Source organism: Trachemys scripta, chromosome 15 (genome assembly GCF_013100865.1).
Source record: "Trachemys scripta elegans isolate TJP31775 chromosome 15, CAS_Tse_1.0, whole genome shotgun sequence".
Classification (NCBI taxonomy): Eukaryota; Metazoa; Chordata; order Testudines; family Emydidae; genus Trachemys; species Trachemys scripta.
Genome location: NC_048312.1, coordinates 10,688,427 through 10,712,519, shown reverse-complemented (window position 1 = coordinate 10,712,519; position 24,093 = coordinate 10,688,427). Strand labels below are relative to the sequence as shown.

The 24,093-nt window shown below is 41.3% G+C and overlaps 1 protein-coding gene across 1 annotated transcript in view; it reads right to left on the bottom strand.

Moving 5' to 3' along the window:
• TMEM132C (transmembrane protein 132C) overlaps positions 1-24,093 on the bottom strand; it is a 293,156-nt gene that overhangs the window by 64,775 nt on the left and 204,288 nt on the right. Inside the window, exon 4 of the mRNA XM_034791295.1 lies at positions 8,832-9,015. Within this exon, the coding sequence (XP_034647186.1) occupies positions 8,832-9,015 (184 nt within the window). The remainder of the gene's footprint in view (positions 1-8,831; positions 9,016-24,093) is intronic.

Genomic DNA, 24,093 nt, shown 5'->3' with positions numbered 1-24,093 from the left:
TTTTGGTTATCTGTCTGTACAGGGCCTAGCACAATGGGGCCCTGATCCTTGATTGGCATTCCTAGGCACTAGCGTAATACAAACAATAAATAATAAAGTCACTGAAAATCTCAGTGGACACTTTAGCTGCTTCATCGTTTGTTATTGGAGCTCCCACTTGTCAAGGCAGAGAAGCATATATCCTAAGTCTCTCATCAATCTCTCTCTAATACAGCAAGAAAAATTGGCAAGGAAAACCAAGAGTTCCCTAAATAGCACACTTTACACATAGAATACTTTACACATCTGGAAGCCTGCTGACCCCATCTCTCCTTGGCTCTTAGAAAATCCCAAAGTAATCCATTCAATAGAGGCTGTCAGGAGATGGGGAGGAAGAAAAAAAAGAAAATCATATACTGTTGTGCAGCATGGAAAATGACATGCAACCTGATCCAATGGAAAAATGAAGCCCAGCCATCTGGGTTAGCTTTATTGATCCATCCTTATTCCCCTCAAAAGGGGGAACTGAATATGACGGTACCAAAGAGGAAGAAAACACAGGCTAGAGGCAAAAGTTCAATGACTGGCTCCAACAGCCAGGATACGTTAACAAAGACATAGTCAAATTGAGCCATTTTGAATTCTTTTCACTTCTGCCTGTGGCTGCTGATCAATTTGGGATCAATGCGCACATCTTATCCTTTTGTTGCTTTTGTTTTCTGTAGGGTAGGTAACAAAGGACCCTGCTTTGAACAAATGGGCCAAATCAACAGTGACTGACAGTGGACAGCTTCTTTAATTGAAACAGCTTTCAATGCTGTATTTGACATGGACAATTCACAGGCAGATCCTTTGGGTCAGCATCTGATCTCAGTTACTCTGGTATAAAATTAGAGCAATGCTACTGTCTTTAGTGGAAATTGTATCAGCGTAAATCTAGAGCGCAAGCAAGCAAATTCTGGCCTCACTTAAACCAATGCAATGCCACTGTTTTCAATGCAGCTGTGTAAGTAGGGTGACCAGACAGCAAATGTGAAAAATTGGGAGGGGGTGGGGGGTTATAGGAACAGGGGCGGCTCCAGGCACACACCAAGCATGTGCCTGCGGTGGCAAGCCGCGGGGGGCGGCCTGCCGGTCGCTGTGAGGCGGCGTGCCTGCGGGAGGTCCACTGGGCCCGCGGCTTCGGCGGCAATTCGGTGGCAGGGACGCCGATGGCGTGGCACCAGTGGACCTCCCGCAGGCATGCCGCTGAATCTGTGTGACCAGCGGACCACCCGCAGGCGCGCCGTTAAAGCCGCCTGCCTGCCGTGCTTGGGGCAGCAAAAAATATAGAGCCTCCCCTGAATAGGAACCTATATAAGAAAAAGACCCAAAAAATCAGGACTGTCCCTATAAAATCAGGACATCTGGTCTCCCTATCTGCAAGTGATGTGGGTCTTAACCTCAATTTTGTCCCTCTCTGTTGGCAGGATCACATGATAGACTCTTAAACCTGTTACTGCTCTCTCCTAAAAGACTCACCTTTGTAGTTTAACTGGTAAAAAGCTCAGGCGTTTTTACTACTGGAGGTCCCAAGTTCAACCCACACTGTCAGAACAAAGGTGGGATGGGTAAGTTACAGAACTTGGCCCTTTATATTTAATTTACCCAGTTCCAGTTGCAACATAATTTTACTTTAAAAATATATATCCTGTTACAAAATAGCCAAGATAATTCTTCACATCAACTATATTTCCTTCAAATCGAAATGCATGTTTTGCCTCATTCGTCATTCCACTCAACTGGGAAAATATTTGTTCAGTTGAAGAAAAGTTCAGCATGGCACATATTTGTTGGTTCATTTGTATGCAGCAAATTAGAAAACAAATTTGTTTAGATATCTTCAGATATCCTGAAGAACTCCTGAACTGTGTGGCTCCGAATATCTTCTTCATTCATTTCTTTGTGGCTAATAGGAAGGAGACATCCTTCTGCATCTGTTACCTTGGCTTGGAGATCGATGAAAGGAGGGAGGACCGCACAGTGTGAAGTCATAGGTTTGTAAGGTGACTAGATGTCCCTATTTTATAGGGACAGTCCCGATATTTGAGGCTTTTTCTTATATAGGCGCCTATTACCTCCCACCCCATGTCCCGATTTTTCACACTTGCTGTCTAGTCACCTTATAGGTTTGTGTGGTTCCATTGTGATGAGACTGTTATCCACTAGAGACCAACTTGGGGATAAATTTGTTTAATTTGTTGGCTACTGATTCCTGATGACCTGTGCTTTCTGATGCAGTTAAACATGCATGAAAATGGCAAAGCATGTTTTTAGATTGGTCTAAGGTTCACAGCTCTGCATTCTGAATGTATGGCCACTCGCTCTCACGAGAGAACCTTCAATATAGACTCATAGAAATGTAGGGCTGGAAGAGAGCTAGAGAGCTCATCTAGGCCAGCCCCCTGTGCTAAGGCGGGACTAAGTAACCCCAGATCATCCCTGAAGGGTGTTTGTCCAACCTGTTCTTAAAAACCTCCACTGATGGGGATTCCACAACCTACCATATACTCAATTACAAAGGCAAATGCAGGTATTTCTCAATGAAACAATGTAGGCTCATGGAACACTTACAGTCGGTATGGAGCTGGACTGAGTAATGATAAGCAAAAAAGAACCTCAGCTAGGCATTACTGCTGCCCAGAGGCCGGTTTGCCATGCACACATACCATCTACGTGACACAAAAGCATACTCCCCTGAGCTGGACTTAACCAGTGGCTTACAGGATGCTATTAAACAAAGGGAAGGATACACTGGGCATCAGTGTCACTCAAATCCTACCCGAAGCAGCAAAAAGAAATCAAAATAGAAAAATATAATAATTCTCCGCCTGTGCATAGCACATCCCATCCCAGGTTACAAACACACATGGGCCCACTGTGTGGTTGGTGTCATCCCCATTTTACAGATGGAAATATGTAAAGGACAAGAAAGTTACACGACTGTGCAAGGTGACACAAGGAGCCTGGAGCACAGCCAGCATAGAACCCTGTGCTTCTGACATCCAGCTGGTGCCTTCGCCACTTTGAATAGCTGGATTTTATGCAGGTGAAGTATAGAGAAGGATTTCATCTCCCTGACTCGAAGTCAGGGTGCTCCATTGCCACGATTCTATTTTATGGGTTGCTTTGCTAGCTGCAACCCTTCTGTGCCACTTGCATGGGGTTCAGAAAGTCTTGCACTGGTCTTTCTATGACTTCAAGGTGAATTTTCTACAGGAATTGGTAAACTACCCTACAAGAAAGAGGTCTATTATAATGCTGATGTTGCTTTATTGGTTGGGTACCAAATGAGCAGTCAACAAGTGCATAGTTCTGCTGATGGACCAGTCCCACAGTGACTTCTTAGTAGGAGAAATGCTTCTTAAATACAACTGTTTATCCATTGGAGTTGTCCCATGAATAAAAGTCTCTTGTACAAGCTTATATCTCTTGGCTTGGTGTTGAACTGCACATAAATGTTGAGGCTTCATAATGAAATGGGAGTGTGTGTTTGTGTGTGTGCGTGCACCACACAGGTGAATGAGTTGGAGTTTTTTTTTGTTTTTTATCTTATTAGGTGGCAAAAATCAATCCAGCTGGCTGCATTTGCTCATGATAGGGTAGAAATTTGAGGAGGCTGTGGAAAGTAAGCTGTGCAACTCAGTACCCCTTAATTGGCAAGCTCTAAAGTAAGTTGTGATTAATTGAAGAGGTTTTCAAAAGCAGCTTAGCAGACAATTAATCAAGCTCCTATGAAGGCACTTTTTGAATTGATCCAGGAATAAGTAATATCAAATCAGAACTGCTTAAACAGAACACAACTCTTCTCAGACATCAGCTCTATAGTAGAGAGTTAAATCTTTGCAAGATGGCTCTTTTCTGTAAATTGTGGTGCATATTTTTTATTTTGATAGGGGAAATCTTTTTCTCTTCTCTCTCTCTCTCTCACGCACCCTATTGTCTAATGAATTTTATAAGGCTTTCACTACCCTTCCAGCACAATGATGGAAACCTATCCCCACTGTTTCTTATCTTACACTTTGAGTGAGAGGCACATACATCCTCGTCAACATCAGATGTCCCAGAATGAAAAATGAAGGTCTTAAGAGTGCACTGATACTGAAGCACAATGACAAGTTATTTTCCAACTGGCAGATTTAAGCTTTTGGTAGTGCAAAGGCTGATTGGGGATGGCTTTTGATACAATGCCCCCAGTGGTAATCATTTCGTAAACATTCTTGATGAGTGAGGGTAAAAACCATGAAAAAAATACAGCTGGTTGGCAGGTGATAAGTACTTTCTGTGGGGAAAAATAATTTATTTCTAATTTTTAATACAAATTTTTGTTTTTCTATATTAAAAAAACAAAAAATTCATTTTTTGAAAATCAAAAGCCAAACTTTTTCGATTTTCAAAACCCAAGATTTTTTTCTGCTTTTGAATTTTTTATTGAAAACCTAAGAGCTGCAACAGAAATGTAAAAAAAAAAGTCCACTTTTCCATCAACCTTTTTTTTTTTAAAAGAAAAATTCAACCAGATCTTTAAAAAACCATCAATAAGTGACCCATTTTTGTCTCCGTTATACCAGTGTTCATCAGGAGAAATCCCAATGAAATCAATGGTGATACCCATGGAACTGAAAGCAGAATTTCAGCGAGGAAGAGCTCTATCAAATATGGGGACACTGAGTGGCTCAGAATCACTTGTCAACATCCACTGGGTGATCCGGGGCAAGTCACTTCACCTCCCTGTGCTTCCATTTCCCCATCTGTACAATGGGGATAATGGTACTGACTTCCTTTGTAAAGCACTTTGCGATCAATGGATGGCAAGTGCTATAGAAGAGCTGGGTCGTATTGTTTCCTTTTAGCAATGGGTCATTCTGGATTGTCCTCTGCTCTCCCAAGGTACGGAAAGAAATTTGGGGAGCGAGGTCTCCAGAGCTTCTGGCCTGTCTGCAGTTTGTCAGGAATGACTATTACCCTCCCACACCCTGTGCCTCATCCTAAATGGAATAACCACAGGGTGGATTATGGTGGTGGCTAGAGGGAATCTTGGGCTCACTAATTTTCTCTCTGAATAATTAACAGATAAAATGGCCTTCAAAACTGACCAGAGCTATTAACTCCCCAACTCTGGAGCATACATCATATACAACTGGACAGCTCATTTCTCTGCTACTTTATAGACAGAACTGGGAACACTGGGACAGGTTTGTTTCACTGATGTCCAACCTGACAGTTTTGATGTTTCTTTTGTTCATTACCACCACCAACTTCTTAGTGTTCGTATTTATTTGTCCAGGCCACCTAGCTAGCTAGCCAGGCATGGTGGCTCCTGGATGAAGTTAAATTGATTATTCAGTCACTGTGTCTGAACTGAACCCTGATCTACATGGCTACGTTGATATTGTAGGTTCAGTTCTTTCTGACAATGTCAATTCTTTAATCTCTTCTGTTCCATTGTAACAGAGCTGCAATTGCTCTAATCCCTAAAAAACCCAATTCTTCTTCTCCCCACTTCTCTCCTATTTTTAAGATAATTAGAAAGAGGGTAATAAGAATGTGTGATCTTTTCAGCTTTGTAAGTTTTAGTCTAGCATTTGAACAGCTCACATGAGAGACGCTCCACTTTTGTGATCCTGGGGTTATATTTAGCCCAACAAAAGATTTGTCGTTTCCAGCTTCCTGATATTTATTTTTCCTTCCGCCTTTCTTGCATCTGGTGTTTTTTATGTTGCTGTCCGTTATCTTATTGCCAACATAATCCGCTTGCTGCTCTAGAGAGCTGGAACACAAGTTTTACCCAGCTAATGGATGGCACTGTCCTCATATTAAGTTTCTCTCCAGATATACAACTACAGATAGATGTACGATTTTTAACACCTCTTGTTAATCCATGTATATTTTTATATTATTTTACTCTACCTGGTAATCACCTTTACAAATAACGGTAACTGTTTGTATTATCTTTATTATTTGTATTATGGTTGTGCCTAGAGGCCTCAAATAAGATAGTGCTAGGCACTGTAGAAACACACATAGTAAGATACAGTCCCAGCCCTTATAATCTAAATAGACATGACAGAAAAAGGGTGGGAGGGGAAAACAGAGGTACGGACTTTCCTAGCTCACACAGCAGGCCAGTCACAGAGTCAGGACTAGAACCCAGATGTCCTCAGTCCCACACTGCCTCTGTGTTTGTAACTGCAAAGATTCCTTCTTAAAGTTCCTTTCTCCAACGACATCATTCCGAAAGAAGCAGTTTTGCTCTCTGGGCACAATTCATGTTGCAATCAATCTGGTCTGTTTACTTGTAATATTTTTTCCTACAAATTATTGAAGAAAAATACTTGCCATAAAACACCAGGACCTAGCTTTTATGCGGTAGATGGGCACTTGCTTTACAGTTTGTAGCCGAGAGAGAGACAGTGAAGTACAACTTCTCAGCAGACGCAGCATCACACTCTCTCTTTTTGTGTCTCTCTTTACCTCTGAACAAGAGAATTGCCAGGTAATCAGCTCAGCTGGAGATTAACGTTTAAATGAAGAAAGCATCCTGGCTGGAGCTGCAGTGTTAGCTAACAGAAAACTGTGAAAATTCCCTTTATCTACTAATATCCCGCCAGCAAAGTCAATTTTGCGTTGGCATCTCATCCAGCTAGATTCTATTAGCACAATGTGTTATGGCTGCTGCCAAGTGTTATCACAAGGTACACCAGAGAAACGGACACACACAAGGAAGCAAAGTGAAGGGTTTTAAGGTATAATTTTGTCTTTTAAATCCCTTGCAAAAATCGTTATGCTCGACGGTACTGCCATTGGTACATCCAGGGCTTCATCCCGTATTCCTTGTGCACCCCAGGTTTCACTAAATTGGGACTCAGGCCGCTAGAGAAACCAACATAAAAGGATGCATTTTAATCTCTCCGAGACACGTGCACATCCATCTGTATCTTGCCTGCAAGTGCAAAGGCATTAGTGACTATTTTAACATGTATAAAAATAGATCAGGCATGAAATACAGAGACGGAGCCAATGAATTCTTTACAAAATAGAAGGGGAAGGGGTGGTAAATTCTGCCAGAAGATAGACACATGTAGCTTCATTGGAAGCATTGAATGAATCTCCCTAATGCCAGAGTCTGACCTGAAGAAGCTGTCTTAAGTATGTGCTTAAGTCTTTACAGGACTGAGAACGTAATATTTATTGCCATATTTAGCTCTACAGGTAATCGAAGGCAACGTTTCTCTCTCAGCCCAGTTCTGAAGCACACAGCTTTCTACTGACTTCAATGAACTTTGGAGCAGGATCTATGGGAGTAAATCTCCAAAGGATATTGGCAGGAGTTCCACTGACATAGCATATAAGTCGAGGACTGCCATACTGATTGCAAAAAATAATTCTTCCCCAGTTATCTAGCACATGACAATATTACCAGATAAAAGGAAAAACCATGTAACAATATAATAAATAAAAGAGGGCCAGAATTTCACTAATAAAAACCATCAACAGAAAGTATCTTTCAGCATTAAAGTCTGCACTGGTCCTTTAATTTTGGCAAACATCTTGTTTTTACCTAAATATCATTGGGGCTGCTCCAGCTCGAGGAGTTTACACACACATTGACTTCAGTGGGAGCAGAACTTTTTTTTAATTAACAAGAGGAAAAAATTCCCCAGAAAAGGTAGGATACTCAAGCAGAATTTGTTCAGAATAAAGCAACAAAAAGTCCTGTGGCACCTTATAGACTAAAAGACATATTGGAGCATAAGCTTTCGTGGGTGAATACCCACTTCGTCAGACGCATGTCATTCACCCATGCAAGCTTATGCTCCAATACGTCTGTTAGTCTATAAGGTGCCACAGGACTCTTTGTTGCTTTTTACAGATCCAGGCTAACACGGCTACCCCTCTGATACTTGTTCAGAATAGACTCTTTTCCAGGGATTTTCCAAACAGACCAAGGGACTTTTCTTTCTTTTAAAGACACTTTCTGTTCTCTCCCTAAAACCAGAGTGCTTTATGGGGTTAGGGAACAGCCGGCTAATTAGTATAGGCTTCATTCTGCTAAATACTGAGCACTTTCAACTCCCATTTGTTAACAGGAGTTGCAGGTGGTAAGTATCCCCAAGAGTTGTCAGTGTCCCTAGCCTCTGTTTGCCAGAAGCTGGGAATGGGCGACAGAGGATGGATCACTAGATGATTACCTGTTCTATTCATTCCCTCCGGGGCACCTGACATTGGCCACTGTCGGAAGACAGGATACTGGACTAGATGGACCTTTGGTCTGACCCAGTATGGCCGTTCTTATGATCAAACCCTATAGTACTTAATGGAAAAATTAAAAAGCGACCAGCAAGTATATTTTGCCCTCTGTTACCAACTGGTAGTCTAGACTAGAGGGAACTGTGAAAGAACAGTTTAAAACAGAAGAACTCAAGGCTTAAAGAGTAAGGGCCAGATTTTTTTTTTAAAGGGACAGCATCTTTGTGTGTGTGTGTGTGTGTGTGTGTGTGGGCAGCTAGTCTAAATTGCATGATTTGCACCCACAATGAAATGCGTGTATGATTCTGGCAAGTGCTTACTGCTCCTATAAAAAAAAAGGATATCCAACTGACATCCACAGAGATTCCATCACGTAGGGAGAGTATTACTATACCAAGGTGGAGTAGTGCCGTACTGATCTCAGAAAAGAATTCTTCCCTGATTATCTAGTGAGCAGAGACCACTTCTTCGCTGATCAGTCTCAAAGGTTGCTTTGTACCTTCCCAGAATGGCAGTCATTTAAAGATGAGACAGAGCACCAGGCTTTCCAGGGAATCTCTTACCATTGCTAGTGGAACTATTCCTACCAGGTCCTTCTGGCAGATGAAGATTTCAGAGAGGGCTATGTCCGTTGTCCCCTTCCGAGGGTATTCCACCTGCCACGTGATTGGCTGCGTTCCGGAAAGACTGCTGAAACTGGCTATTTCAAAGTTCATCTGCACGACTTCACTGAATAAACTGTTACTTCTGGAAAGATGAAAAGAGGGAAAGGGAAGAGAGATTATAGTGATTTAGGAGGACAAATGAATCATATTAGCTACTGGAAAATGTAGGTATTTATACAACAAACCTTTTGCAATACAAACAAGAATTATTCAAAATGTGCTTCCCACCAAGGTTAAGAATAGTGAGGTAGAGTTCCTTACTTTACCTTGATCCAGGATGAGGTGTATGATATAAGCAAAGATATTTACTCAACTGTGTATTTTTATAATTTTGCAAATGTGATTCGATCCTAACAGTGAGCCTGATTCTCTTATTTTGTACATTAGTATAGCCAGAAGTATCAACAATGAAGTAGATGAAGATATTCCAGTCAAACTAGTGCAGGTGAGAACAGAGCCAAACCCAATGGCATCTATCTCAAAGTGAATCATTATAACTATATGAACTGTTCACATTGAAACTCAATTTAAAGTCCTTAACTGAGACATGGAGTCAACAGAAGACAAGAAAAGACCTAATATGGTTAAATAGGAAGATTCAAGAGGTTATTTAAGCCTTAGAAGTATCCTCCAGAAAATGGAAATAAAGTCTAAATGAAGCCAATAGAAAGGAGCATAAACTATGGCAGATGAAATGTAATGCGGAAATCTGGAGGGCTAAGGGGATTTAAAGAGCAAATAGTCAAAGATATAAAAAAATCTCCAGAAATTCTTTATATACATCAGGAAAAAAAAAAAGAATGCAAGAAATGAATCTGCTAGACTGCCAAGGAGTTAAGGGATCAGTTGAGGTGGCTAGGACATTGCAGAGAAGTGAAATTATTCATTTCCATCCATAACTATACATTAACTTGTATGGGGCTTGCATATAGTGCTTCCGGTGATGTTTCACAGTATGTTGCTTCAAATTACCCTTATTCCCTCTAACAAAGAACAAGCACCTGTATGCCAAGGGCGATTCAATCCGACTCATCAGATTCTTGTATGACTTCACCAAGATGGTAGCTTCAACCTTCCCTGCTTTTTTTGTGTGTGTACCACAGGCAAATAGGGTGACCAGACAGCAAATGTGAAAAATCGGGACAGGGGGTGGGGGGTAATAGGAGCCTATATAAGAAAAAGACCCAAAAATCGGGACTGTCCCTATAAAATCGGGACATCTGGTCACCCTACAGGCAAAGGTCCACTTCTGAGGCTCGGCAACAGTCCATGATGGACTGATCAGTTGTCCAGCTTTTAGACTTCCCTAATTACCATCTTTCCTCCTAAACTGTTCAGAAAGCAACCACCATTTTTTATTCTTTAAGTTACACTTTGTGACAGTCGCTTGTATGATTATTTTAAAAGTAAAACCTTTTCCATCCGAATTATTGTTTCAATGGTGGAAGGCTTAGTCCGAAAAGTCTTCATACTAGCTAATGTTTTAAATGCCTTTACTTATAAAGTATAAAGGCTTCCTCTCTTGAAAGAGAGAAACTCAGACACTTGTATGGCGTGGGTATACTTTCTTTCATGCATTTAAACAGTGATTTTGGGGGATAATGTGATAGATGTATAGGCAAAGCAATTCATAACTCAAGGTCAGCCCATTCCCATTTGAAGAGTTCCTACTAAATAAATCTTATTGCTTATAAGTATAAAGCAACTGTGATAACTCTGGTTTATGCACTTGTGGAACATCCCAAAAGGAATACACATTGGATTGAACTTGTAATTTATTTGAAGGCATGATTATATGCAAAGACACCTGGATCGTCTGAGCTACTGAGTTCATTTAGCTGTTAAAGATGCTATTATGCCTTAGATTAATGGTACCTGGGAAGGTATTATTCTCACCATTTCTAGGTCTGAGGCTTAGAAACTGACAAAGCTTGTACCTATGATTGACAATCCCAGAGTTTTCAGGTGTGTTACATAGAGAACAAATTCTAGCACAACTTCAGAACTGCACTGAGTCACAATATATGACAGGAGAGCTGCCCTGATCAAGAAGGCTGAAGATCTCTTTAAATAGCCTGTGAGCAGATGTAAAATATGCAGTATTAAATACCACAGCAAAAAGGTCCAGCCAGCCAGCCCAATGGTGTAATGAGGGACTTCTGGACAGGGGTGATCTAGAATCTAAGGTACCTAAATAGTCTCCATTCTGTAGTATCTGAGCACCTCACAATCTTTCATGTATTCATGCTCACATGGGAAATGCAATTATCCCAATGTCACGGATGGGAAACTGAGGCACGGCAATGCTGACTGACTTGCCCAAGATCATATAGGAAGTCTGTGGTAGAGCAAGGGACTGAACCTAAACTTTCCCAAGTCCCTTGCTAACCACTGGGCCATCTTGTCCAGTGCAACTGGAAAGGGATGGGTCACATGTTTCCAATGGAAATTACAGCACTTACTTCTAGCCTCTAGATAATGAGCCTTCAAATCCAATACTAATCTGTTTATTAGAGATATTCTAGGTAATGTGTAGAGATGTCTAAGATACATCACTTACGGCTGAAATTTGCAAAAACACCCCTGAGATTTGAACATCACTTCTCATTAAGGAGCTTTGAAAGTCTCAGATTATCATTTCCCTATCCCTTGGAGTCACGCACAGGAGCCTGGCTTCAGTGGTGGTAGGATATAAAAAACTGCATTTTTAGCAGCACTCTAAAACATTGCTAAAATATTTTTGTCTGTAAAATGTGTGGCATACTGTATCCTGGAATACAAGTGGTACAGTAGAAAGGTTTTATTGGCACTTGCTCGGGTTGATCTGCATAATTCATGTATAGCTCCTCCACGGGTGAGCAACGGACCCATCTCAAACTCACGCTGATAAAACCTTCATACCGCATCATCATCGGTTTCCTTTTTCTCTTTCATATAGGAGAGACAGAGACGATCAACAGCTGGGAAAGCGGCCACTTGGAGAAAAAAAAAAAGCCTTCCGAGATGTGTAATGGCTGGAAAAAAAAGAAAGAACCTTCTCGTGAAACACGTTTAATGTTCAGAGCCTGCTCACGGACTGAAACAGCAATTCCTTAATGTCTGGCATTTAGAACTGCTCAGCAGCCAGAACAGCAAGTAATTATAAAACTTTTCTAATGTACAGCGTGATTGCAAATGCAGCTTGTTGCAGGGGGAGCTTCTAAAGAAGTGCTCAGGGGTTGGAGTAGGAGTCTGGTTTGGTTGGAGTGAGAGCTCCCCTGGACCAGCTCACTCCATGCATTCATTCGGAGCTGTAAATACATCAATCATTCAGGGCTTGATTGTAACTTGGACAAGACAGTAAGAAATCCCTTTGCAGCACTATGCAGCCTACCTGGACCTTGGGTTATATTCTCTCTCTGGAGTGGATGGGTAATGTTTAGGCAGAGCGGGAGGAGAAGGGAATGGGTGGAGACGCAGTGCCACATCCAGTGCTCACTGGCCAGAGCAGCTGATCCACCTTGATGGTGGTGGGGTTAATAATTTACTACTGATCTAGTCTTAGTGCTAAGTTCCTATCCCCTGACAGCCAGGAGGAACTGTACCACAGAGGCAGTATGTGCCACTGAGAAACAAGATTTTAGGAGCTGGAGAACTGATTTGTTTATATAAGAATAATTAAAAACATATAGAAGGTGAAAAGAAGGAAAAGACTCAGGAGAAACTCTGCCACACAATTCAGCACATCATATTCGTTATGGACCAAAAGCTGATTTTTGAGTCTCTGGTGATGTGAATTCAATTAGCAAGTGATGTAGGATAACTAGGATTCTTGGGTTTGAAATAGTCTTAGGCATCTCATTGACCATTCATTAGGAACCATATATTAATCAACCAAACCCCTGCTGCTTTGAGAAACATTCCCCCTTAGCGGGAGTCTATCTAGTGTAGATAAATAATACTGCTCAAATCAGTAGCTGTTTAGTTCTCATGGGCAGAAGAAATCCCTCTGCAGACCAGGGAGTTGAAAGCAACATACTGTGTAAACCTGACCCAGAGACAACGCTGTTGCTGGCGGGGGTGGATCCATGTTCTGAATGACACCATTGGAGCGAGGAGTCCATAGCAGATTCATGGAAAGGTCAAGCAATAGATAAAACATCAAGTGTGGCCTGGTTTAACAGCCTGCTCCGGCCAAGCATAGCCAGAGTTCAGCTAAAGACAGCGGCACTCCAGGCCAGCACACTGCTGGAGAGGCTGTTACAGAGCAGTGGGCCGGATAAGTCAGATAATAAGTAAGTAGGGCAAGAGAGGCAACACATTTGTCTGCCAGGGTAGAGAACTCAGCTGACGTAAGATCCATAAACAAACTGAAATCTTTGTTGAACGCCTGTCTACAAGCATAAACCGGCAGTCCCTGATGAGTGATTTTCAAAGTGTTGAGTTATTGCTTTGAGTAACGCAGGAATTTTGACTCTTAAATGAGTGATTCTAAGAACTGCTACCTGCTAAATCAATAGTCCCGATTTACTGCAGTGACCCTCAAAGATAAATGTAAAGAACCCCGGACTAAAAAAAAAAATATATATATATATATCCATCTTTAGCTCAAATATATTTTTACTGAAAATCCCAGAAGAACCAAAGGATTTTTTGAACTACTGAAAACCTAATTTAGTAATCCCTTTGCTCTCCAGTGCTATCTAGTTTGACAGTGACAGCTTAATGCCGAGTCACACTTGCTAAATGATATAAGAAATCCAATGAATATCCTTCAGCAACATAAAAGACCTGATTTTTCCACCCTAACTCATGTTGAGTAGCACCTTACTCTACACGATTTCAATGACACCACAATGTACTGAGTAATACAGTATAGCTCGCTAACAGTGGCAGAACCATCCCAGAAATGATCAGGCAACAAAAAGTGCATGCTAATAGAACAGCCCCGTCAACTGGTTTCTGAAAATAATGCTCGGAAACCTCTGAAAGAGCCTCAAAAAGAGCAGAAGAAAACAGAGGGGAAAAAATTATGTACAATTAAAGATTAAAGCCAACTATCGTGCCTCATTTGCATCTCCCATGCTGTTTATTTTGACTCTTTCATTAAAACAACACTGCTAGGGTCATCACTTAAATGGAAATATACCATCTAAAAGACATAAATCCTTTGTGTTACAAAGTGAAATCTCTTCTGCTCTTGAAGTGGAAAACTGAGGGAACTTTCTCAAAACTTGTTGTTTTCAGGTGTAGAGTTGTTTTGAGCCTCAGAAATCATGTGTCAGGAGCTCCAGAAGCATGAGATTAGCTTAAAAATAAGGAAATGTAGAAAATAAAATAAATGTTGGGGGGGTTTTATTTGCCTTCTGTTTTTTGAACCTTTATGGTTACATTTTCCAGCTTTACTCTACAGACAAGATGATTTTTTCCCTTTAAATGAAAGCTGAGATTTTCATGTAATCACATGACTTCAAAAGCGGGGACTTTAAGAACAACAAATATTGTGACACTTTTGATCAGCTTGTTCGAGTTGGCAATGCTGTAGTGTGAGAGACTCATGCTAAAATGTTAGATTATTCACTGCTCTGACACTGTGACTTTAAGCAAACTCCACAGGGCCAGAGTGCAGAGATTGCAGCTGACATGTATTCCCTCTACCAGACTGTCCGGCTTGACAGTGAAATGTCTCTTGGCAAACCAGCCAGCTAGACTCATTGTTTACATGGGGTTAGTACGCCTGTGGAAAATTCCTCAAAGTACCATTTTCCTCAAGAGATGAAGATGGAAGCTCCTTTGTTTAGTTCTACGTTCCTTATCCTGGACGTAAGAGACAACAATCTGTGCCGAAAATAAAACCTTCTCTTTCTTTAAGGAATGGAAGAGTGAGAAAACTTCTCTTCTCATAAATGAGTTGTTCTTAGAGGAATTTACCATCAAAATGTTTTTTTCATCAGAAATTGTCAATTTGTTGTAAGTGAAACAGTTCTCAGGAAGGAACTCAGGAAAGGATTGGTATTGATGAAAGTTCTCAGGAAAGGATTGGTACTGATGAATTTTCCCCATTCAAAAAAGTTTTGAAAAAAGTTTCAAAATTGTAACATCCTGTTTCAACATTTTCAAAAGGAAAATTTTGGATTGTTTTTAACTCAAAATAACTTATTTGAAATTTGAGTTAATTTACACTAAAAAAAAAAAGGTTTTTCGAAGGTCAGACCAAAAAACAAAATGCTTTGAAATTACCAAACCAAAATGTTTCAACTGACCTAATCCACATTTTTTTTTTTTTGGATGGTCAATTTGCAAAAATGTTTGAGATTGATTTTTCGTCCTGTTTTGGGATGGGAAAATGTCTGAACTCTCAAATTCTGGTGGGATGAGAAAACTGCTTCCCGCTCTGCTCTGTTAGTTCTGTCCTGTGCTGCCACACTCTCAAAATTGTGGTAGTGTCTTAGTAGGACTCCCCAGGAGCAGCTAGTTGCCCCAAGTACAAGCCTGCTTGGACCCTGGAGGTATATATTTGGGGCTGCTAGCTCGTGCTGCTGCATGCCTATGCTACCATGACCTCACTGCTATGTTTAACAAGGCAGTGCGGGTACGTCTAATCAGGCTGGGAATCACATCCCCAGATCCAAGGGCGGATGTAGCCTGTAAGTCACAATGTAGTGCCCGGTCTGCTCCTGGGACAGCACAGCCCTCATGTTGAACTGCAAAAACTCCAGCTCCAAGCGAAGCTCATGAGAAGGGTGGTTAAGTGACTCGCCTCCTATTGCTCATTTAGATAACAAACACCTTCTATTGATCGGACCGACACTTGAACGGAGGTTTAATAGACTGGCACATTTAATAGATTTTTCCCATGACATTAAATATATTTGAGGTTAGACAACTAAAGCGCAACCAGCTCAGAAAGAGGAGACCTGCCTTTCCCCTGAAAGGCCAAACACGATCTATCTGGGGGCCAAATTGTGCTCTCAATTACACCCATTTAAGGACAGTCAGTCTACTGAAGTCGATAGCGCTACTCTGCATTTACACTGGGATATGAGGGCAGAGTTTGACCAATTACGGTTACAAATTCTCTAGCCAGTTACAAAAAGACCATGTAAAAACACTGGATGTGGAAAAACTAATTGTTTTCTTCTATCGTCTGCTTTTCTTGGCCATATCCGATAGCTGAGTTCCATACAATGGACCCACCCTGACCTGAATCATGAGCAATTACACTGCTATAAACTTTGATTTTGGTGGAAGTGAGATCAAGATCAGACGTTGTATGTTACCAGCCAGGGGTTTAATGGGGAGGCAATATTTACGTGGACTGCTTTCCACTAGGAACTGGACTGAGACATATCAATTCACTTTCACATAGGCCATCAAATAGTAACAAAGATATATACGATCTGTACCACTATCAACCCAGGCTGCCTTTGAAGCAGTGAAGGGCTCCATAAACCATTATCTATTCCCTGAACCACCTAGTTCTTCTTTGCATGAGTATACCAGCAAAGGAAGGACAAGCACTTAATATCAATTTCTTTCAGAAGACATGTGAGAAAGGTAATCCTCATGCAGCGCTATGGAGCGCATGTAATAATTAAAAGCATACCAGCTACTGGAGACAAGATGGGGTGTTAAATTCTTACCTTGCAATATTAGGCTAACCTTTATCTGTTAAACCCTAAAATCCTGCATGACAGAAAGAAATGGATGAGCTAGTTGGCCAATTAACAGATTTGGGAGGCCACAATTTCATGAGACACTACAGCCTTAAGAAGGTCTGAAGCTCTTTAAAGGAAAATATCTAATGTATGACTTGAGAAACATCTAACCAATATATGTATAAGTATACATTTTTAAACAGACAATATAGGCTTTTAATTAAATTCAGAGCACTGTTTAGATAAAGGTAAATTAGATTAGCTCAGGATCTGTTCCTTTAAATCTCAGATTGCAATATAACACTTGGCCTGGACTCGGACTCAGGAAATCTCAATTTCAGTTCCCAGAGCTACCAAAGACTCCTTGAGTGATCTTAGCCAAGTCACTTAAGGCTAGATTTTTAAAGGTATTTTGGTGCCTAAAGATGTAGATAGGCGCATAGTGGATTTTCACAAGCACCTAGGTGCTTAACTCCTATTGAAACCAATGGGAGTTAGATGCCTATGTGCTTCTGAGGTTCCCACTACCAGGGTAGGCAACCTATGGCACGCGTGCCGAAGGCGGCACGCGAGCTGATTTGCAGTGGCACTCACACTGCCCGGGTCCTGGCCACCGGTCCAGGGGGGCTCTGCATTTTAATTTAATTTTAAATGAAGCTTCTTAAACATTTTAAAAACCTTATTTACTTTCCATACAACAATAGTTTAGTTATATATTAGAGACTTAGAGAAAGAGACCTTCTAAAAATGTTAAAATGTATTACTGGCATGGGAAACCTTAACTGAGAGTGAATAAATGAAAATTTGGCACACCACTTCGGAAAGGTTGTCGACCCCTGTACTAGGCTGTCTGCGTCTTTAAGAACTGAGACACCATTAAAAGTCTGTCCCTGAGCCCCGTGTTCTCTGCTGTGCTGAAATCTGCTCAGTGCAAGAGAGGGACGCAGGGCCAGCAGAGTGTCAGACACATCTTCCTGATTTTCATGGTTCATCTCCATCAGCTGGCAACGGCTCCTATGGAACCATGTAGAGTGCAGGTGAACTCTGCCCCATTCACCAAATGCCCCCTGTGCCAGAGTGGGGGAAGGGCAGTCAACATAGGAGTGGGGTGTGCTACATCATGCCAGCTGAGAGCTCCATTATGCCGTGAGACTTCTCAACTGGCCAGATTCAACCACTTTGTGCCACTCACAATGCAGAGAGTGGCTAGAATAGAAGAGAGATTCTGGCCCTGAATCAATCAGGGCCCATTTGTAAAAGGTATTTAGGTACCTAACTCTTATGGATTTCAACGGGCGTTCGGCACCTGAATACCTTTACAAATCTGGCCCTCTGTACCCCCTTCCCTTTCCATACAATGGGGATAATAATAAATCTTTTGTCCCACCTTTTGTCTGTTTTCACTATTCAGATTGTAAACTTTGTGGGGCAGGAGTTGTCTCTTATTCTGACTCACACGGTGCCTAGTTCAACTGGACCCTGATTTCCCACAGTGCCATCATGTGCTGCTGGAATACAAATAATATTTCTCAAGAAATAAACTCTCTCCGTGATTCATCATCTTCTCCTTCCTTTGAGAAGTGGGTTTACTATTTCGTATGCATTCAGAACTGAAATCCCTCCATGGCTACTGTAAGCAAGCAATATTTTCCTTTTTAGGAGATAACTGTTTAAGTGGTAGAAATCTTCCAAGGGAGATCACTATAAAAGAGACCTCGATCAGAAGTTTTCAGAGGAGCTGCATTCCAAATGCCCTGCTTTCAAGAAACTTTGCATTTTCAAAATGTCATCAGAAAAAAGAAACTGGATGTATTCCAAACATCAGTACTAAATTATATGCCTGCTTCACCCTGCTAAAAGCAGCAAGAAGAGATTGTATTAAATATGCAAAATTATACTTTTCAGATCACTTTTAATTGCTTAGTTTAGTGGTTTGGGAGCAGCAGATAAAACGTTGTGCTCAGCGATAGGATAGTATATTTGAAAAGCAGTTTAAAGGTCTGCTCTTACTGACCCAAACTTCTGAGGTGTCTATTTTAAAGCATTCTTTTAGGGAAGATATTGACTGGAATGTACAGAATAATGCATCACGTGTTCTAACAGAGTCCTGGCTTCTCTCTGAGTCTGTGTTCAAGTCTGAGGTAGTAAGGCCCACAGGTGGGCCACTGATTTTAGATGGCAGCAGATGCCATATATCTTGACTTCAGAAAGGCTTTTGATACTGTCTCACATGACCTTCTCATAAACAAACAAGAGAAATATAGCCTAGACGAACCTACTACAAGGTGGGTGCACAACTGGCTGGAAAACTGTACTCAGAGTAATTATCAATGGTTCACAATCAAGGTGGAAGGGCATATTGAGTGGGGCCCGGCAGGGATCTGTCCTGGGTCTGGTTCTATTCAATATCATTTTTAATGATTTGGATAATGGCATGGAGAGTCCACTTATAACGTTTGCAGATGATACCAAGCAGACAGGGATTGCAAGTACTTTGGAGGACAGGATTAGAATTTAAAATGATCTTGACAAACCGGAGAAACGGTTTGAAGTAAATAGGATACAATTCAATAAGGATGAATGCAAAATACTCCACTTAGGAAGGAACAATAAATTACACAAATACAAAACTGGAAATGACTGCTTAGGAAGGAGTACGGCAGAAAAGTATCTGGGGGTTATAGTGGATCACAAACTAAATATGAGTCAACAGTGTAACACTGTTGCAAAAAAAAGCAAACTTCATTCTGGGATGTACTATTAGGAGTGTTATAAGCAAGAAACAAGAAGTAATTCTTCCACTTAGCTTTGATAAGGACTCAACTGGAGTATTGCGTCCAGTTCTGGGCACCACACTTCATGAGAGATGTGGACAAATTGGAGAAAGTTCACAGGAGAACAACAAAAATGATTAAAGCTCTAGAAAACATGACCTCGGAGGAAAGATTGAAAAAACGGTGTTTGTTTAGTGTGGAGAAGAGAAGACTGAAAGGGGACATCATAACAGTTTTCAAGTACATAAAAGGCAGTTATAAAGAGGAGGGTGATAAATTGTTCTTCTTAACCATCAAGGACAAGACACAATGGGCTTAAATTGCAGTTTACACATTAGGAAAAAACTTCCTGTCAGGGTGGTTAAGCACTGGAACAAAATTGCCTAGGGAGGTTGCAGAATCTCCACCATTGGAGGATCAGACAAACACCTGTCAGTGATGGTTTAGATAATACTCAGTCCTGCCTCAGTGCAGGGGACCAGACTAGGGCATCTATCGAGGTCCCTTACAGTTCTACATTTCTATGATTCTGTGATTTCTTGGGTGCCCAACTTGAGATACCTTCAGTTTCCCCAGCAGGGCACCCAAAACTGGAGACACCCACAACTAATGTCCGCTTTCAAAAATTTGACTGGACATCATTTTGAGGGATTCAAATGGCGGGGGGGGGGGAGAGAATATACTCAAGTGTTTTGAGCTTGATCGTTCAATTAATCCTCAAATTTCTATCGCAGTGGTCTCAGTTGCTGTGGATATTAGCAGCCTGTTTCTCCAACTGCCAGTTGAGTAACACTGGGTTGATCAGACAATGGGGCAGCCCACTCCCAGTCTGCCACAATACCAATAAAAATAAGCTGATCTAGGGGCGGGGTTGTAGCCTTCTTGCACATTTCCTACCAGCCAGCCATCTGCCTGCATTATTGCTAGGATGTCAATCACTTTGTTATCTGTGCACAGAACCTGACTCCTATGGGTTTAAATCAAAGCAATTGGTGTCAAATTTTTAAACTAGTTAGACACACAATTGCATTAGAGACCAGGTAACTGCACAAATCACTTACGTGAGTTGCACTCCTAACGTTTAAAAATCAAGCTTCTATGTCTTTAGACCCCAGTTTCTACAGGCATTATTTTTTTCACGGCTGTTTTTCCATGACACCTGCTGCACAGCTGTTGGCCAATCCATCCAAATCCATGGAATGCTTGGCTACCCCAGTCACACCCAGCAGCAGGGTGGTGGAATTGGTCGCTTGCGACATACCCAGAATATTAAGCAGCTGTCAAGCAGTTAAGGTTGGTGAACCGGTTGTGTTTCATGGAGGCAACCAATATAAATAAAGTTTTGCCTCTAAGAGTATATTAAAAGACAAAAATACGAGAGTGCTGAATATTCAGGAAAACGCAGAAGGGAAATAAAACCAGCACTGAACTAATGTTTTTGCTTGATTTTCTCTTGAGGAAAGTTATTTTTCAACCACACTGACCATCCTGTTAGAGGAGAAAAGCAATGCTTGCCTGTCACAGTCCCCTGCCTTCGCCTAGCTATGGTAAACCTCCAATGTCACTGCGGCGCCTTCTGCTTTTCTAATGCAGGTACACTTGGGAGGTAAAGGGATTTTTCAGATCAAAGGCACCGATGCCACATCTGTCTGATGGCAGTTGTCCAGTGGGACCTCCAAGTTAACAGAAGCACTTTTTTTAGGTGTCTCTGAAGCTGCCTGCATGGCGAGTAAAAGATCCTGAAATGAGCTGTATCCTTTGAGAAATCAGCTTAACTGCTGAAATTTCGTCACCCAAGTTTGTGTGGACTCCCTCAGACTAAGGCTAAAGAGAATTGAATAATATTGTGCACAGCCCAGAGTTAGAATACATCTTCCCAGAAAAGGGGAAAAAAATAGTTTCAGTCCTCAAGCCATCAATATGCTACAAGCGTTCTCTAAGGAGGCAGCAGCAGCTGTGTTTTCACTTCCCCAATCACAGACCATGTCTTCAATTGTTATCCTCCTTACCAATACTTGTACAATGTGTGACCTTACCAGACAGCCCTCGCGTAAGCTCTTTCCTTGCAAACACCGTACCGTAGCACGTAACCGTCAAATCATTAGGCAGCTACAGTAGTAGGTGATGGGGGTTAATTACTGTCCCATCAGGAGGTGGCTCAGCAGTGAGAATGGGCCAAATACGGAACCCAGTTATGCTGGTGTAAATCAAGGGGAAGTCGTGCTTTAGTGGATGGAGACTGGTATAAGATCTATAGGAGAGGAGAATTGGGTGCAGTGGGCCCAATTCCTCGTGCATCAGTTTTATGCAAGTGTAATTCCATTGACTTCATTGGCATCACCCTGAATTTATGCTGGTGTACCAGAGAGCAGAATCTGTCCCCCCATGAGTAACTGTGGCCAAAAGTCCTCACTACCAATGGAAAACAACAACATCCAGTTCCTCCACAGCCTATCTGCGAGCTTCTGTAAGAAACCAGCATGATCTTGCAGGGACTAAATTAACCTCATATGCCCCTTAACATCAGCAAGTATGGGGCAGATGCCATTATTTATCATCCCCTCCTGGCAATAGCAGTGCTGCAGAGCGGGAGCTGAATTTACGATTCACATAGCACCTTTCATGCCAAAGTGCTCTACAACATAAATTGACAGACAACTTTACCCAGGAATCATATCGACCTCTGCTGAAATGCAGTCGCCTCCTGGGTGAAACTGCAGCAGATATTAACATCATGAAGTGTCCTTCATGATAGCGAAGACGTGAAGTTTGGTTGCAATTAGAGCGAGGTGAAATTTTTCACCCTAAATTACCTCCCCCTCCTCAAAATAAGCTGATTTGGAGAGAGAAAAACATTTCATGAATTCACGCTCATTTCACAACTGTTTTGGTTGAAAAAAACAAAACAAAACAAAAAACAAACCAACAACCACCACCCTAAAAAAACCAAAATCCCACCAGGCCTGAAATGTTTTGTTTTAACATTCTCAAAATGAAATGTTTCAGTGTTTTTCCTATTCAAAATGATATTTTGTTTCAAAATTTTGTTTGTTTTTAATGAAAAATAACTGAAATGGAAACAAAATGTTTTGTTTAACGCAAACACATACACTGTCTCCTTTTTTGATTCACTGAACATTTGAAAAGTTTAATTTTTGATTTGATCTAAAATAATCCCTCTCCCCCGCAATTTTTAAGAATTGCCAGTGAATAAAAATAAATCTGTTATTCGCCCAGCTGTAGGGTTTATAAAAGGGATTCTTTAGTGCTGCTGCTAGGGGTCTCTGTAGCTCCCAGATTAAAACAGCCTAAAGTCCTGGCCTGGTTTAAGCAGACATGGAAGACTCTGCTGACTACACCACAAAGTACACAAAGCAGTTTAGAACAGGAAATGAAGAACAACATATCTGATCAAAACGACTCAGGGAATGTAAATGGGCAAAATGTAAGCACTCAAGTTGGAAACTGAACAGAATAGTTAACACCCCAAACAAAAGGTCAACAAGATTAAGGACCCCAAAAAGGATAGAACTTGAGTTTTATATTTTGTATAACAAAACAGCACATCCAGCAGCACTCTGAACAGCTAACACAACACCGGGGTGTTAGCTCGGTACAGACCCAAAGGGAACAGCACTATCAGCTGAATCAGTAACCACTGTAGGCGACCACACAAGATCTTGTGGTAGGATTGATTGGTGGCTCACGCAGTTGCCGAGCACAGTAAAGTGAAAGCCGAGTAGCTTTTATCTGGAGCCCCTTCTCAATATCCCCTTGACATTCAATGGCACTACTGTCACTGCTGAAGTGCCTAACACATGCAATTAACATTTTTAAGGTGTCACTTAAAAGGATGCTGTCAAGACTGATAGGTTTGAAATGATCCTGACTAGCTGGAGTTTGCATTTGTGCATGTTACAGCATCCCCCGCTCCATCAGCCTTTGTATGCCTCGTCTGAATAGTTTGTATTTTTCTTCCTTGTTATTTCCAGGTACATTGGCATGAAAGTAATATCTTTGTTTGCTAAGGACTCCTCTGCCCTGCCATTAGGCTCTGATGTAACATTGATATTCTGGCTGGTCGAAAATTTCAGTCAAAACTTTTTTTTTTGGATAGAAAATCTAGGTTTTTTTGGGAAAATGTTTGTGGTAACTTTTCTAGAAAATTTTTGATTTTTCATCAGAAAAATCGAATGCCTCCCCCCCCCCCCCACAATTTTTGGTTTTCAGCATAAAAAAATTCAGATTTTGTCTGAAAATTTTTGGTTTTCAAGTTTTCTTTTTTTTGTCAAAAGTAGAATTTTTTTTTGTCTAAAGCAAAAACAATTGTGTGTGTGTTCTGGTCTACGTTTTCTAAAAAGAATAACCCCACATTTTCTGGCCAGCCCTTGTCATCATTCTCTACTTTTGACATTACACTTGATTACCACAGAAACATTTACGTTGTCACTAGTGGAGGATGGAGACTTCCTGTTGGGAGTCAGCATTTTTGCATGCGAGATAAAAAAGCCGGGGTCTCTTTCCTAGCAGTTCCATCTGCCATGCTGCTGAGCACAATGAATAAGGGAAGAGAAATACAGAAAATCTGTGCTCCAGCAGTGGAACTTTCTCTAAGCTGAATGTTTGTAAAAGTTTCCAGCTGCTCCTTAAAGATTTCATTGGGCTCCCACTGAACATTTGTGTCTGCAATTAAAACACATCTTCTAAAAGCCGATAGTGGACATCAGTTTTCAGAGCTCAGACGCTTCT